General features: G+C 40.6%; 1 protein-coding gene and 1 long non-coding RNA gene across 8 annotated transcripts in view; one reads left to right on the forward strand and one right to left on the reverse strand.

The window, feature by feature from the left end:
- LOC138712246 (uncharacterized) overlaps positions 1 to 1,729 on the reverse strand; it is a 63,218-nt gene extending 61,489 nt beyond the window's left edge. For 4 of the 6 annotated variants that reach the window (XR_011335678.1, XR_011335674.1, XR_011335675.1 and 1 more), the window contains exon 1: positions 126 to 1,729. This is a non-coding gene — a long non-coding RNA (uncharacterized lncRNA). The remainder of the gene's footprint in view (positions 1 to 125) is intronic. The other 2 variants (XR_011335676.1, XR_011335677.1) reach the window with 1 other exon arrangement.
- Positions 1,730 to 3,067: 1,338 nt separating this feature from the next.
- On the forward strand, positions 3,068 to 14,687 carry LOC138712245 (uncharacterized). Of its 2 annotated transcripts, XM_069843814.1 has the most exons (3): positions 3,068 to 6,583; positions 6,701 to 7,934; positions 11,433 to 14,687. In XM_069843814.1, the coding sequence occupies exons 2-3, from the start codon at positions 6,714 to 6,716 to the stop codon at positions 11,445 to 11,447; spliced, it is 1,236 nt and encodes a 411-aa protein (XP_069699915.1). In that variant the 5' UTR covers positions 3,068 to 6,583; positions 6,701 to 6,713; the 3' UTR covers positions 11,448 to 14,687. The 2 variants fall into 2 exon arrangements, with proteins under 2 accessions (XP_069699915.1, XP_069699913.1); XM_069843812.1 differs by having other exon boundaries at positions 6,701 to 14,687.
- The last annotated feature ends 1,415 nt before the right edge of the window (positions 14,688 to 16,102 follow it).

Below are 16,102 nucleotides of genomic sequence, written 5' to 3' on the forward strand. Positions count from 1 at the left end.
TTTAATAGATTATATTTCCACTCATTGTTACTACATACAGGCACTGAAACAATTACTTTCAAAGGTAATATAGCACTAACTTCATGGAATTTAATATGTCCTAAAATCAAATGACGTAATCTTACCAGAATCCCTCTGTAGCAGCTATGTCGACTTTGCTTGTTGGGAACAAACAAATTATGGCGCCAAAATTAAAATTATACCATGCTGTATAAAGTCAATGAATTGGAGAACTTTTTAATGCAAAAGAACAGTTTCTTCGATTAAATATAAGATTTTGTCTTTATGTCCCTCATCTCGTGGAATGACCCTAATGTTATTACAGTAACTTCTGATATAATATAATATAATATGTAATATCTATACTAATAATAAATCTGTAGCCGAAATTTTTCTGGTAATTTTCGATTTTCCAAAAATAATTGGTCCTAACATATATAATTAACCACCCTGAAACCGAAAATCGCTTTTTTGAAATTTCTGTTTGTATGTCTGTCTGTCTGTATGTTTGTTACCTTTTCACGCGATAATGGATGAACGGATTTCGATGAAAATTGGAATATAAATTATGTTCGTTGTAACTTAGATTTTAGGCTATATTGCATTCAAAATACATTATTTAAAAGGGGGGTTATAAGGGGGCCGGAATTAAATAAATCGAAATATCTCGCTTATTAATGATTTTTGTGAAAAATGTTACATAACAAAAGTATATTTAAAAATAATTTTCGATAAGTTTTATTCCTTGAAAAATTTTGATAGGACTGATATTTAATGAGATAAATGAGTTTTAAAATTAAAATAACTGCCATCTAAGGCCGTATAATGAAATAAAAAACAAATGACTTGGTCTATAAGGGGCCTTGGATAGCAACAATCGAAAGCTATGAAAGATAGCCTACAGAGAATGTTTCTGTATTTGTGTGAAGTAATATCGGAAGCTAAATTAACCGATTTGTATAATTAATTATTATTTCACCATTGGAAAGTGTAGTTTCTCTAGATGGACATAATGCTATACTGTTATTACAGTAACTTCTGATATGATATGATATAATATAATATAATATATGTAATGTAATATTATATAATATCATTTAAGTTATTTGAAGAGTTCAGAACCATAGTGGACCAAACGCCATTTACTGAATATGTAGAAAACAAGGGTTAAAATTAAGTTATTACCATAATTCAATGGAAACCTATAACAAGTAAAATAAAGTATACACATTAAATCTAAATGATGTCAATCTTCATTAAACTATAGTTGCATGTAATAAAAATTAAGAAACATGTTAAAGGAATTGTCATTGCACCAAATGAGTGTCTCTAGACCAAAATGATCGCATTTTAATTATTTGGATGCAATTTAAATTAAGTAACATATTAAACGATTTATCCTTCTATCAAACACGAATGTTCCCTGGATCAAATGTCCTATTTTAATTATGTAATTACTTTATATTTATTTCTAACGGGTGCAGCGGAGCGCACGGATACGGCTAGTATATAATATAATATAATGTGGAGGATGAAGAAGGCCTCTTTGACTTACCTGATTATGTGATTAAATATAGGATGATAATAATAATAATAACAATGAGGAGCCTAGTGTCAGAGAAACTATCCCACAAATGACAAAATCTGAGAAAAATAATTTCACTCTATAAGAATGAATGAGTTTTTGTAACTTCAATGGATGTATATGACAGAGATATCCCCTTTTTCATAAAGCTTTTAAAGTAGATAAAAATATTGCATGAGTTGTCTAAAACCCACAAGAATTATGCAATACATTTGGGATTAATCCCTCTCGAAGTGGACTCCTCAATAATTGAAAATTATTGTGAAAACTTCATTGTAAAACTTACACGAAAATGTTAGAATTAAACAGTGTTTCAATACATGCAAAAAGCTCAACATTTATTCCAACAAATTTCTTCTCCTATCTTACATTCAGACAATTTTCGGTGTATCAGTGGTCTAACCAAGAAGAAGTGTTGTAGGATCATCATAAAATCTATTATATATCTAACATCTTAATGAAACATTATATAACATGGTAGTTAAGTTGACTAAGCATCACAAAACACACCACTACCAAAAAAATTTCATTTTTCGAATTCTAAGAAAAACCATAATTATATAACTTTAACTTGCTTTTTCTACATAAAAAAAGTGGCTTAAACCACTGTTATCCCACACTCCTCTAATTTAAATTCGAAAATATCACCAATTTTTCCACGCAACAGGTCATAAGTGATTTGTAATTTAAGTTCACAAACATTGGCCACACTCTCGCACAATCTTTGAAAGTGAACTGATAATAATATAGAGACACTACGAGCTGAGCTCGGCTGAGCTTCGACAGTTTCATAAATAGCTAATGGGGAAAGTCAGGTGCATATGAACGAAACAAAAGAATTTCAAGAAGTACCATTCCTCAGATCATTAAACTTTTTTCAAATTACAAACTTATAGCTACTTCTGGTAGTTATTTTGACAAAGGACACCATGTCTTCAAATAAAATAATATACAGTATGTTCTTTCCATTGTTTGTGAAAGTAAATGGTCGCCTAAGCTACTTTTTCACGGAAAAATATATTGAGGGATTTGTACTTATAATGTTATTGCTTTTAGCTTCCTAAAGCAAGAAGACAAGAACACTAGTTTACATTAATGACATGTCAATCATATACTGCACGAACGCACTAAATTATATACCGGTACAGATTTTGTCCTATAGGCTACCAGTGGTCGGCAAAGATTACGTCTTATAAAATACAGCCCGTAAAACACAATAAAGGGGGAGGTAGGAGGAGGGAAGTACAAGAGGAGAAAGAGGGTAACACCTTCACTATTACAAGTTTCAGTGTGCAGAGATGGACAGTGAACATACCCAAACTGATTAATGTTGGATGAACAAGAGATGGTTATGGGGAGGAAGATTATGCCTTACCCTTCAATACTGCTTGTGTATTAAGGGATTGACTCTCAGTCAAGAAATGCCGACCACTGTCCTATACAGACTTTACAAGGCAGTTATGTTTCTTTCACCATATGGTGACTTTTGATCGGTTCAGTTAATCAATTAAATAGACAGCTCTAATTTTTTCTCACTCACTCAATCACTTTCACACTGAACCTATCTCTGCATCTCTTTCACACATACACAAAAATCATAAGGATATGTTTGTTGACCTTAAAACGGGAATTTCTATTGAAGTCTTGAAAACAGTTTGTTCATGTTTTCTGTAATTTGTCTACAAAAGAGTAAGCTTATGTAGAATGCATTGAATTTTCCAATACCTGAACTATGAAAATTTTGGGTTTCCCTTGCAAGGTTGGGATACTTTTGGTTTTGAATGGTTTTATTATTTCATCTATAGCAAAGGCACGATCTGCTGCATATAAAAATCCAGCTGCTGAGCCATGTGTCATGATGATAAATATGACCATGTCGTGCATATATATATCTTTTCTTATTGAATCTGGAAAAGAATAGAAATATATAATATTATAATTTAGACAATTGAAAGAAAAAAATATTCCGTATATTACATAAAATTACCTTACACGATAAATACTCTATTTCACGAATCAAACATATTTTTCCCAGACTATTAATCATATTTTTCATCAATATATCATCATCACTACTACCACTATCACTACCATCATCATTGAGGCCCTCCCGTTTGCTGAGCTCCGGATACACTGCAATCTACACTGGTTTACTGTTCACCCGCTCACATCGTTTCCCGCTATGTCATAGGCTTCTGTCGCCTCATGAGACATCATCCTGCAGACACTGACATGTAGGAACATCCATAATTCAGATAATTGGTGAGACGCGAAACAATAAGTCAATATATTGTGCAAAGAGCAGTCTTTCCTAAATTGTCCCTGCAATTAAAAAGAGACTTTAAATAGACCTTAACGGGTGTCAAAACTTTCTACCAATGGTGACATTCCTTTGCGTCATTATTTCTATCATTGGTCGAAGTGCAGGAATATAAATGGCGACATTACTTTGCGTCATCAATGATGAGGTGTTAATTTTGGAAAATGAATGACTGTATTGCATACTGATGTATATCCAATTCACTTTGAATATCGTTTACTACCTTAGGATTATTATTATTATTATTTTTATTACTGATATTATTATCACATCATCATCATCATCATCATCATCATCATCATCATCATCATCATCATCAATTAACGTTGTATTGTGATTAGTTGCCATTCATAATTTTAAAATTGCTGAAGATTATAAATGAGCACGAAATAACACCTGTAAATTAACTGTAAGAATCTCGGAGATTGTACAGATCCAGAAACAACAGTCTGCATATGCGCAGTATGTTATAACTGGAACTTGGAAAATTCAGGTGGCCCAAATTTTGTTTCTGGGTCTGTACAGTCTTAGAAAAAAGTTTTGCAGTACAGATACTTTAATAATAATAATAATGATGATGATGATGATGATAATAATAATAATAATAATAATAATAATAATAATGTATTGTGGGTCCCTATGACCATGGCATGGCGTGTCCTTAGATTGTGGATAGAGGAGACGACCTCCACATATTTATTTATATGTTTATCTATTTATTTATCTAGTTACATATTTACTCTGGTGGAGGAAAGGCATCAGGCCTTCTCTTCCACTCCATCAGAAATGCAATGCAACTACAAGGAAAATTATACTTCAATGCAATTAATCTTTTGTAATAACAAGTTACCGAATGAATATATCGTAAAAAAAACAACTGAACACACAAGTAGAAATTGAAAATAATAATAATAATTAATTTAACATATTAAATGATACAAAAAAAAAACAAAAAAACAAAAAGTAAAACATATACAACAAATACAGACACAAAATAAGAGTGACACTCAGCATCATTATTATTAACCAAGGGTCAATAAGCTGTTCTAGTATCCTAGCGCAGAGACAAGAGAAAGAGTTAATCTAACAAAAGGAAATTATTGCCAAATTCTAAAGATAAAAACTTCGGCATAAATCTAGCATCTTCTCAGAAACGGATTTCGTGAGATAAAACATAGTTTTCTAGTTTACTTTTAAAATGTGACAGTGTCCAGCAATCCCTGATGTCACTAGATAATGAATTCCAGAGGTGAGGCAATGATGCAGTATAGGAGGATGAGTAGGCCTATAGGGAAGTCCTGTGACAAGGAATAGAAAGGAGAGATCGATGCTGATTTTATGAAGTGGTTAGGAACTGAAAGCGTGAAGACAAGTAATTTGGAGAAGAGTTATGTAAAATTGTGTATAGAAGTGAAAGAGCATGTATGATTCTTCATTCCTTTAGACAAGCTCGCGAGAGCAGCTCAAGAGACGGTGTTACATGGTCTTCCGAGCGGCCAAGTTGTCCTGTTCAGCGCTCTTTGCAGTGCCACCGCAAAACATGACAGATATGAACTAAAGAGCCTACAGTTGTAAAAATTCGTCTGCTTACAACGTTGTGTATACGGAGGTAGAGCAATGGGGGGGAGGGGGGGAACATGCCTGTTGTGTGTGCTGCATATAACTGCAATATCAAAAGGAAAAAGAAAACTGATATATCATATTTCAGGTACATTTTATGAAGTTAAGTCCATTGTTTTGTTAGGGGGTAGATACACCTTTGACTAGTACAATATTAGTGATCTTAAAAATTCTGCCACCAGGTAACCTTGTGCTCTAATGAATTGGAATTAACAGTATATAAAACCACGTATATCCCCACATTAATATATGGAGCCTGAGCCGAGCTCGACGCGTCAGTCATCCAGCTAGTACGTCATTTCGACATTCACCCTACAGAAAATAATATGGGAAGTATGTACACGCACTATTGGGAGAATGATGAAGAACCCCTGGGAATGAAATCGAACAGAGAATCCCAAGACGAAGGGATAATCAGCGAAACCTCAGGAACGGCACAGAAAACGCATGTGCATCGGAAAATGAGATACCGCTAAGCGAATTAAAAGAAAAAGTACGAAGAGATGAAGATTTTGAGTCCGAGGACGAAATTCCTCTTGCCTCGTGGTAAGTGACATTACATGATCCACTCCACGCACAGAGTTCTACTGAACCAGACCATGAGATCGACCCATATTCAGCTAATGCTCCCAGGGTGAGTAATGAAATAGCCGAACAGAGAAGCCAACCAACTTCACCTCGCTACGGACTGAGAACTAGAAATATTTACTAACCTATTTGATTACAGATTGCCTAATTGTTGTTGCAAGAATGTGATCTAATAAATTATGGGGACGAGATTTACACTCTCTGTTCCCCGAATGTAACAATATTGTAAAACGCGGCAGGGCGAGTGCCTGCGAAGGAGTAGGGCAACTGGTGGACGGCAGGTGGCAGCAGGAGATGGCACGCGGAGCAGTGGCGGGCATCTTCTCGTCCACTTGGTTCAAAGGCATGCGACCAGGAAGACGTGCTACGAGAGAGAGAGAGAGAGAGAGAGCAGTGACGACTACCCATGTGCATTAGCCATAGCCAAGCAGTGTGTTGTTGTTGGATAAACACAAAGACGAAATCAAAAGGTATATTAACATTTCAGAACATTACCCTTTTGCGTGTCAGTAAAAGAAAGCTACTAGGTGAGTTAGCTCAAGGCGCTACTAACACGTGATAATCTCGTTCTTTTGTTAACTCAAAAGGTGCTGTTAAGAGATGGCGAGTAACCTAAACCAGGTTGAGGATAGCGTGCTGGATTACGAAATGGAGGTCGGGGACCGAGAATCGAACCCCGATTCCATGGCGTTTTCGTCATCTGGCACGTGCAGAGACCACGTGGACTGGAGCGTCGCGTCTCGGGAAGACGACGCGCCGGCAGGGGATCCGGTCCAATTGGCGGTGGCCCACATCCTCAACCAAGGGGATGTTGCCAGGGCGATCCAGAACATGATGCAAGAGCAGGCTGCCCGTATCCTCAAGGAGATAGAGGAACGGGCGCAGGCTACCTTGCGTCATGTGACTGATCGCCAACCCGAGGCTGGAGGCGCCAGCAAAGGGGCAGCAAAGAAGAAGAAGAGGAGTTCGGGAGGGTCTAACAGTGGCGCAAGTGGGCGCTGCTGTAGAGAGGGCACCTTGTGTGGAAGTGCGGCCAGCAGCTCTAGGGCGTCGTCGCGCCCTACGGCGAGAGCAGGCGGAGAACTTGTTGATGCTTTCGATCCGGACGATTGTGAGTGTAACGTCGATCGTTGGCTCAACAAGATCGACCAGCTGGGCCGCATCCACGACTGGAGCGATTACGAGAGGGCGTACTTCATGCAGACGAAACTCGGAGGTGGGGCGAAGGCCTGGTATAATCGCCTGGATGATTACGACCTCTCGTGGTCCGAGTGGAAGAAGGCATTGAGGCGCGCCTTTCCACGGCAGCATGACTTCGGCGTGTCATTGGAGGAACTGGTAGCGAGGCGCAAGCTACCAGATGAGACCAAGACAAAATATTGTCACACCAAGCTTGCTCTGTGCAAGAGGTACCGCATCAAGGGCGAGGATGCCATCTGCATCATCAGGGGACTTCAGCAAGAGCTCCAAGGGAACACGCGTGCCTACAAGTGTAAGACTCCAGGGGAACTCTACTCTGGTTTCCTGAGTACGATGGACAGGTACCGGGAGAGTGGACGACCCCAAGGAGAGGCGAAGAGGTGGTGCGTTGAGACCGGGGTGAGGCAGGCACATAGCCACGGTAGAGCGGAGTCGGATAGGAAGATTCAGAGAGTGAGGTGCTTCAACTGCCAAGAGTTGGGCACTCATCTGAGTCGGAACTGTCAGAAACCAAAGACGCTTCGCTGCATGCGGTGTGGGCAGGCGGACCACACCAGGTTTGCGTGTCCAAACCGCCCCGTGGGAGAAGCAGCCAGCAAGGTGCCAGACCAGAAGACAACGGTAAGACTAGTTGATAGCAACAGTAGTAGTTTGTACAGAAAGACTGCATGGGGCAAAGGCGGAGAACGCATCCTCGTATATCTGGACACTGGCAGCGAGTTTAACATTGCCACCGAGCAGTATGCTATGCGAGCGTCCAGGGGCGAAATGCGTCCTACTGCAGTAGTATTGCGAGGGTTCGGTGGTAGTACCATACTGGGTGCAGGTGAGGTCACTCTCGATATGATGGTAGATGAGATCCCTCTCACAGTTGATGCTATAGTGGTGCCATGAGGTCTGGACGGTGTGGACTTCCTGCTGGGTCAACCAGCGTTAAAAGGCGAGGTGGCGCTGGTGGTAGCAAGGGGAGTATCTACGCTAACTCGGCAGGACAACCTCATCCAGACAATTACGCTGGACAAGGATGATCTGGTGAATGAAGAACGATACCAGGTAAGGACTGGCTTGGAGGTCACTTTGGTTCCAGGGACAGCAACCATGGTGAGTGTCAGAGTGGAAGGGGTCGATCCTGGCAAGGAAGTGCTGGTGGGAGCTCGGAGACATGAGGAGCAAGGGTCCTGGATAGCGATGCCAAACACGGTGCTGCAGGCAGGTGAGGACCAGCAGTTAACGGTGAGTCTGTGGTGTGGAAGGCGAATCATCTTATAGCTTTGTGAGTCTCATAGGGCATACCAGGTGAATCGGATGATAGAAAGTGACCGAGATGATGTTGCAGTGGACCTGTCCAATATTGATATCGGTGACATTGGCGCAGAGGACCAGTCACAACTAGTTAACGTGCTGAGTAAGATGGCGACATGCTTCTCAGTGGGAGATACTGATCTGGGATTAACTCATCTAGGCGAGATGAAAATTCAGGTAACATCTGAAAGGCCAGTGTATCATCGTCCCTACAGACTTTCAATTGCGGAGAGAGCGATGGTTCGAGAAAAGGTGCAAGAGTTGTTGGCAGGTGGTGTCATCAGGGAGTCTGAATCTGAGTATGCGAGCCCCATATTACTGATACCTAAGAAGAATGGTGATAGCCGCTTGTGTGTAGATTACAGGGCATTGAACTGGGTCATGGTGAAGGATCGGTACACAATGCCATTGGTGAGTGATCAGCTAGACAAGCTAGCCGGAAGCTGCTACTTCACTACATTGGATCTCGCACAAGGCTAACATCAGGTGCCCATCTACCCAGACTCAATTCAGAAGACTGCATTCATTACTCCGGATGGACATTACAGATACTTGAGAGTCCCTTTCGGCCTGGCGAATGACCTAGCAGTATTTCAGCGCGTCATCAACAAGATGTTGAGCGGATTAGAAGCTAATTCTGTGCTGGTGTACATAGATAATCTTCTAATCCCAACAAAGACCGTCGAATCTGGCTTGAAATTGCTGGAGAGGATCCTGAAACTGGTTGTGGAGGCGGGTCTCAAGTTGAACCTGGCGAAGTGTGCCTTCTTGAAGAGTAATCTGGTGTACCTGGGACATGAGATCAGTACTGCAGGCGTGCAACTGAGCAACAGAAAAATTCAGATAGTGAAAGACTTTCCTACCCCGCAGAATGTGCATGGTGTCAGGCAGTTCTTGGGACTGGTGAGTTATTTTCGGAAGTTTATCAGAAATTTTGCTGTGATTGCAGGCCGCTGACAAACCTGACGAGGAAGGACGTTCCATGGTGTTGAGGTCCTGGGCAGGTTGAGGCATTCTCGCAACTGAAGCAATTTCTGATTGACAGGCCAGTATTGGCATTATATGATAGCGAGGCTGAAACTGAAGTACATATTGATGTCTGCAAGTGGGGACTGGGTGGCATACTGGTGCAGAGGCAGGCGGATGAATATCTGCACCCAGTAATGTATTTCAGTCGCAGTACAACTCTGGCAGAACAGGCGTATCACAGTTATGAACTGGAGACATTAGCATTGGTCGAAACTGTGAGGCGTTTCCGTATCTATTTGGTGGCCATTCATTTCAGGGCAGTCACAGATTGTTCTGCTGTGCGGACAACCTTGGTGAAGCGGGACCTGGTTCCACGGGTGGCTCGGTGGTGGATGGCTCTCCAGGAGTATGACATGGAGTTGGAGTACCGTCCTGGATAAAAAATGCAACATGTGGATGCATTGAGTCGAAATCCAGTGTATGTCCATCTAGTAAGTATGTCTCAAGGTGATTGGTTCTTCACTGTGCAACTGCAGGATGACAAGACTCAGAACATCGTCACGGCGTTGGCGCAGGACACGGCAGACAAGAGTCTCAAGGCAAACTACATGGTGAAGGAAGGGAGACTCTACCAGAGAACTCAGGTGGGAAAAGACTGTATGTGCCAGCGATGGCCAGGTTCAATCTGATGCGTAAGCACCATGATGAGGCTGGCCATCCTGGGTATGAACGGTTTCTGAAATTCATCAAGGAGACCTACCGATTTCCTAGTATGGGCCGTTTTGTTCGGAAATATGTGAATGCCTGTCTGAGCTGCACATTCAGCAAGGGTGGACATGGGCGACAAGAAGGTTCGCTACACCCCATCAGGAAGCCCTCTATACCTCTGGACACTGTGCACATTGACCATCTGGGGCCATTTGCTAGGAGTATGAGAGGGAATAGTTACTTACTGATGGTGGTGGACGCGTTCACAAAGTTCACCTGGGCGAAGGTGACTCGAACCCTCCGTTCGACAGAAGCAATTGAGAAATTGAGGGAGATATTTGGCGATTTTGGATATCCAAGGTGACTTATCTCTGACAGGGGACTAGCGTTTATCAGCAAGGCGTTTGCTGAGTTTCTGGCGGGGCGGGGTGTGCGGCATGTGCTGAATGCTATTGCCACCCCAGGGCGAATGGGCAGGTGGAAAGACAGAATCGCACCATACTCAATGCAATTGGGGCGAGCAGAGTGTGAATCATGGTGGGATGAGAAGCTGAGTGAAATTGTGTGGGGCATGAACCGCTGTATCAACGGCAGTACTGGTTTTTCTCCTGCACATCTCATGGAGCCATGGCGGACCTGTCTGGTGGAGTACAGGAAGCCAATATGGCAGAAGAGGGCGAAACATTTGAGGACATTCAGCAGGCGGTCCTCAGCCGTAGGGACAAGGCGGCGGAGAACCTGACCAAGGTGGAAAGGGCGATGAAAGCACGTTATGACCGAGGGCGGAAGGTCGCTAATCAGTATCAGGTAGGTGATTTGGTGCTATGGTGAGAGGCGAACACATGTTCTGGCGATAAGGAAGTCAACCGCAAGTTGTTGAACAAGTATGGTGGTCCGTACAGGGTTTCCAAGGTGCTTGGAAATGACAGGTACCAGGTGAGTGCTGTCAAAGGCATGCGGGGATATCGCAACTTTTCAGCCACAGTGGCAGTGGATTCACTCAGGCGGTATCACAGCACAGTTCCTGGAGATGAACAAGGTGAACCAGGAGACAGTGGTGATGAGGAGACTGTGACTGACAGGCAGGACTTGATTGACCTGCTGGAGATTTGAGAATTAATGGGGACATTAATTTTGCAGGATGGCCGAATGTAAAACGCGCCAGGGCGAGTGCTGCTGTTTCCGACATGTGGCAGCACGCACGAGGCGCGAAGGAGTAGGGCAACTGGTGGACGGCAGGTGCAGCAGGAGGGGGCACGAGGAGAAGTGGCGGGCATCTTCTCGTCCACTTAGTTCAGAGGCATGCGACCAGGAACACGTGCTATGAGAGTGTGAGAGAGAGCAGTGACGACTACCCATGTGCATTAGCCATAGTCAAGCAGTGTGTTGTTGTTGGATAAACACAAAGGCGAAATCAAAAGGTGTATTAACAATATTTTCAGCTACTCAGCCGCACTGTCTAGCCAGAGAAAACTGAGGAACTCTGTGTCATCGGATCTGAACGACCTTCGGCGTGATATCGTCCATTCCAGGAAAAACTGTAAGTATATTGATAATATTAAGTAGAGCATGAAGCTCGCATAGAGATGCCAAAGCTTAAAATGGCATTTGTAAAATTTACTTCTACTTTTGTAACTTAAAATAACTATTATAAATAATTCTGTTCCGAGTTAACTGCTATGTAATATGTGTATAGATTTCGAAACATTTTAAACAATGAAATAAGATATGTTTCCATGCTTAGGATCAATTTAACATGAGGATATAATAGCATTTAATATGGTCTTGAAGGATACTCTGCCTAATATACATGTGTAAATATTCAAATTCAAACGCATCTGAAGTGATGATTTAAAGAAAGCATAGTTGATATGAAAGTTGGAGTTAGACATGTCATAACTAAAACTCTTTCGTGAGTGTGTAAACGATTATTTAATTTTATCAATTCAATCGGTCGGAGCTAAAAGGAACTAAGTCAAAATATGCAGTTATATATATTAATTATTTAATGTACCGAAATACATATGATATTTCCATGCAGATATTCTGCGTCATCATACGATGAAAGAGTAATGGAACGGAGAAAAATTCTCTCTGGCGCCGGGATTTGAACCCGGGTTTTCAGCTCTACGTGCTGATGCTTTATCCACTAAGCCACACCGGATACCCACCCTGGCGCCGGACAGAATCGTCTGTTTAAGTTCCAACTCTTGGGTTCCCTCTAGTGGCCGCCCTCTGCACTACGTCATAGATGTCTATGAATGTAGGACTGAAGTCCACACATGTGCTGAGGTGCACTTGGCGCCGGAGAGAATTTTTCTCTGTTCCATTACTCTTTCATCGCAAAATATGCAGTTTTTTTGGTTATGCAAACATTTAAACAACGGGTGTCATGCGCATCGAATGGTGGAAGGAACTAAGTCGGACTTTTAAATGTTCTTTGATCTTCTATAAGATAAAAATATTAATATAGTGGAATGTTTTTTGCTTCTCCTGAAAAGTGGTGAAAAGTGACTTAGTTCCTTTTAGCTCCGACTGATTCAATTGTGTTACTCGAATTTATGTACAGTATGTGCTCTACATCGAGAATGCTGAATATATGAAAAGGCGTTCAAGACAGAACACAGAGTTAAGACTTGAATGATTTTAGGATAAACATTTAGCTTAAGAATGGAGTGAATTACATTGAAAAATGTGTGTGTGGAGGTATGCGTGAGGAGAAAAGAATGTATATCGGAGCCCCGACAAAAACAAAAAGAGTGCATGAGAGAGAGAAATATTGTGTTATCTTAATAATACCCTATATTGTGAAATTTTATTGTAATGAAGGAAAAAGAAGTATCCAAAATCTATTGTTGTACCTAGAGTTGATATGTGTTATACCTGACGCCATGCAATGAACCGAACCAAAATTATATAATATCTCAAAATTTAACACAAAAAAAAATCCAAAACCAATTAGAATGCATAAACGAAGTTTTAAAAACATTAATAGTGATTTCGCTCTGCCTCGTAATTCAGCGACCACCAGATTCATAGTATACATGATGTGCATTTGAAACCTAATGGCGAGGGAATAAATATCCCGTAAGCTTGCCTGAGTAGAGAGAGTCCCTGACACGAGATTAACTCTCTGTAAACTCTCTCTGTTGCTTGTGTGTGAATGTGTTCCAGAATCTAATCCACGATCACTAGACCTGACAACAAGTTCAATGAAAAAGCACATGCCATTGAGGCATTGTTATGCCCCAAGGCTTAAGAATGCCCTGTAGCAAGATATCCTGTGGGGTATTAATTTGAAACAGTTCAGGAAAAGTTAGCAGAATACATGGTCTTAAGCAGACGCGCAATACAATCTCAGCTTGTGAAGTAAATAGATGCTTAACCAGCATTATAGAGTTATGTTGCGCATGCGGTAAATCACTGGCTACGATAAAAGTATTCTTACGCCACGAATCACTGCTGGACTAATCGCATTGGTCCAGTGGAACAAAGCATGCATTTTAATTGGTTAAATTAAATCACGCATTGTTCGCACTCTTTTCTTACACGTAGTCTCATTAAAGCGACTTATCACTGTATTGCACTGAATCGAATTAATTATAACAGATGTTTGATTAAGACGACATCTTTAAGCACGTAAATCGAACATGGTTTAAAGCCCATCCCACATAGTGGATAGCGTGGCCGGGAAACCGATAAGAGAACATAAAAAAAGTGACAGTGAGAAGATTGGCGGCAGACAGTGATAGTGATAAGAGTCTAAGGAAGAAATAAGTCGAAGGCAGGATCGTAATGGCGTCAGCAGAGACAAGAAATATACCATATAAGTAACTGGTTATGAATTTAAATACTATTATAGTCACAATCATGCCATGGTATGAAAGAAAAATTTCACAACCTCGAGCGGGAATCGAACCTGCAACTTCCTGTTCTCCGGTCAGGCGCTCTACCACTGAGCTATCGAGTTCGTCTCACGCCAAAGGCTTGGAATTATCCTTTCATACTGGCGACTCTGTTATAGAGTACTGTCCATAGCGTCTGATCTAGTCAGCACTGCTTATCGGTTGAAAGAAACTTTTACAAATGTAATCTTCATCTTACGATGTTTGGTGACGTATACACGTCCGTTGATGTGACATATTAATGAATTTAAATACTATTATAGTCACAATCATGCCATGGTATGAAAGAAAAATTTCACAACCTCGAGTGGGAATCGAACCTGCGATTTCCTGTTCTCCGGTTAGGCGCTCTACCACTGAGCTATCGAGTTCGTCTCACGCCAAAGGCTTGGAATTATCCTTTCATACTACATCAACGGACGTGTATACGTCACCAAACATTATAACTGGTTATGTATATATTTTGTATATATTTAATAAATCAAGTATAGTTTCATTCACAACTAATTCAGTCTAGAACCTAAGTTCAGTAACCATGTAGTTTTCCTATAATATCCTGAGAGTCCCAACTCGTTCAGTAAAATCGATTCTTTTCCATTATAAGTATGATGGTGGTGTCAGAAATCCTGATAAGTGTGAGCATGAGTCCAACGCAGCAGTCATCCGACCTAAGTTGACGGTCGCACAACACTAGCACAAATTCTTTGGTATTTATGCATATGGGTAATTCCATGCAAAATAGTATGACGCAAAACATAAACATCTCCAAGTTTGTTAAAAATTGTACATTCAACTCCTTAAGTCATATAGTATATTAATCATGTACAAAATTATGTTTGTGACAGCTACCGTTCAAATGTAATGGACAAGTAAAATACTTTTATTTGAGCACACAGGCTTATTTTGAATTTGTTTTCTGACCATAAGAATAATTAAAATTTTTTAAAGATATCGTTAGATGGCTTACAAGAGAGATTATTAAGATAGACTATAATTCAGTGCAGCTCTGAAATTTGTGTTTAAAGAAATATGAAAATATATTAAAAAAAAACGCTATTACATAACATCAAATACTTCAATTCACTTAAAAAAATAATTTACAGAGCATTTTCATTAGGCTGTCAAATTTTCATAATGGGACCGTCAAAAATAAGGAAGTTATAAATTAAAACAACTCATAGTGTAAAGAGTGATCTGTGCCGCTACGCCATGCGCCATCACTACTGCTGGTCACTGCGAGAAGCGTCTCCACGTTGACGACCGGTGCGCGTCACAGTCTGATTTCAACTAGTTTCGGTACTTCTGGTGAAGCAGAATAGGGTTTTTATTCCAAACTTTTCATTAACTGGAACCACACAGTGAACACTACTTGTTCCGGGAACAGTCTTGAGGCTGGCACATCTTTTTTAAGAATTTAGATTTGTAACTACTTCTTGATGTTTTTCAATGGAAGTGAATGACACAATGACTCTCTGTGAATTGCATTTTGACCATTCATATAATTCTTTAGGAGTTGAAATTAGAGTTCCTTGCAGGCTGGATGTTGCACCGTCACTGGGCCCTTTACCGTGTCTAGTTGCAAAGAAATGCCACTCCGCAGATATTTGAAAATCATGTTCATGATTGAGTAGATTAACATTTTTTTTTTTTTGTTCTTGTATTGGCTAGCTGTTCCGTCACTAAAATAATATATTTTAGATATTTTGGTATGTGTTTGTTTCAGATGTTCTATCACTTTCCTTTGAAAAATATGAACTGTTGCACAATCGTGAACTAAGTATCCCGAAATTACTGAAAAATAAAGGTTCTCTAAATCACCATCAACCAGTGCTGTAGTTGGAAGCAAATTTTGGGAAGTACTGTTGAAACCTCCTTGGTCAGACTAAACTCTATGGACTCGTACTG

The sequence above is a fragment of the Periplaneta americana genome, chromosome 13 (genome assembly GCF_040183065.1).
Source record: "Periplaneta americana isolate PAMFEO1 chromosome 13, P.americana_PAMFEO1_priV1, whole genome shotgun sequence".
Classification (NCBI taxonomy): Eukaryota; Metazoa; Arthropoda; class Insecta; order Blattodea; family Blattidae; genus Periplaneta; species Periplaneta americana.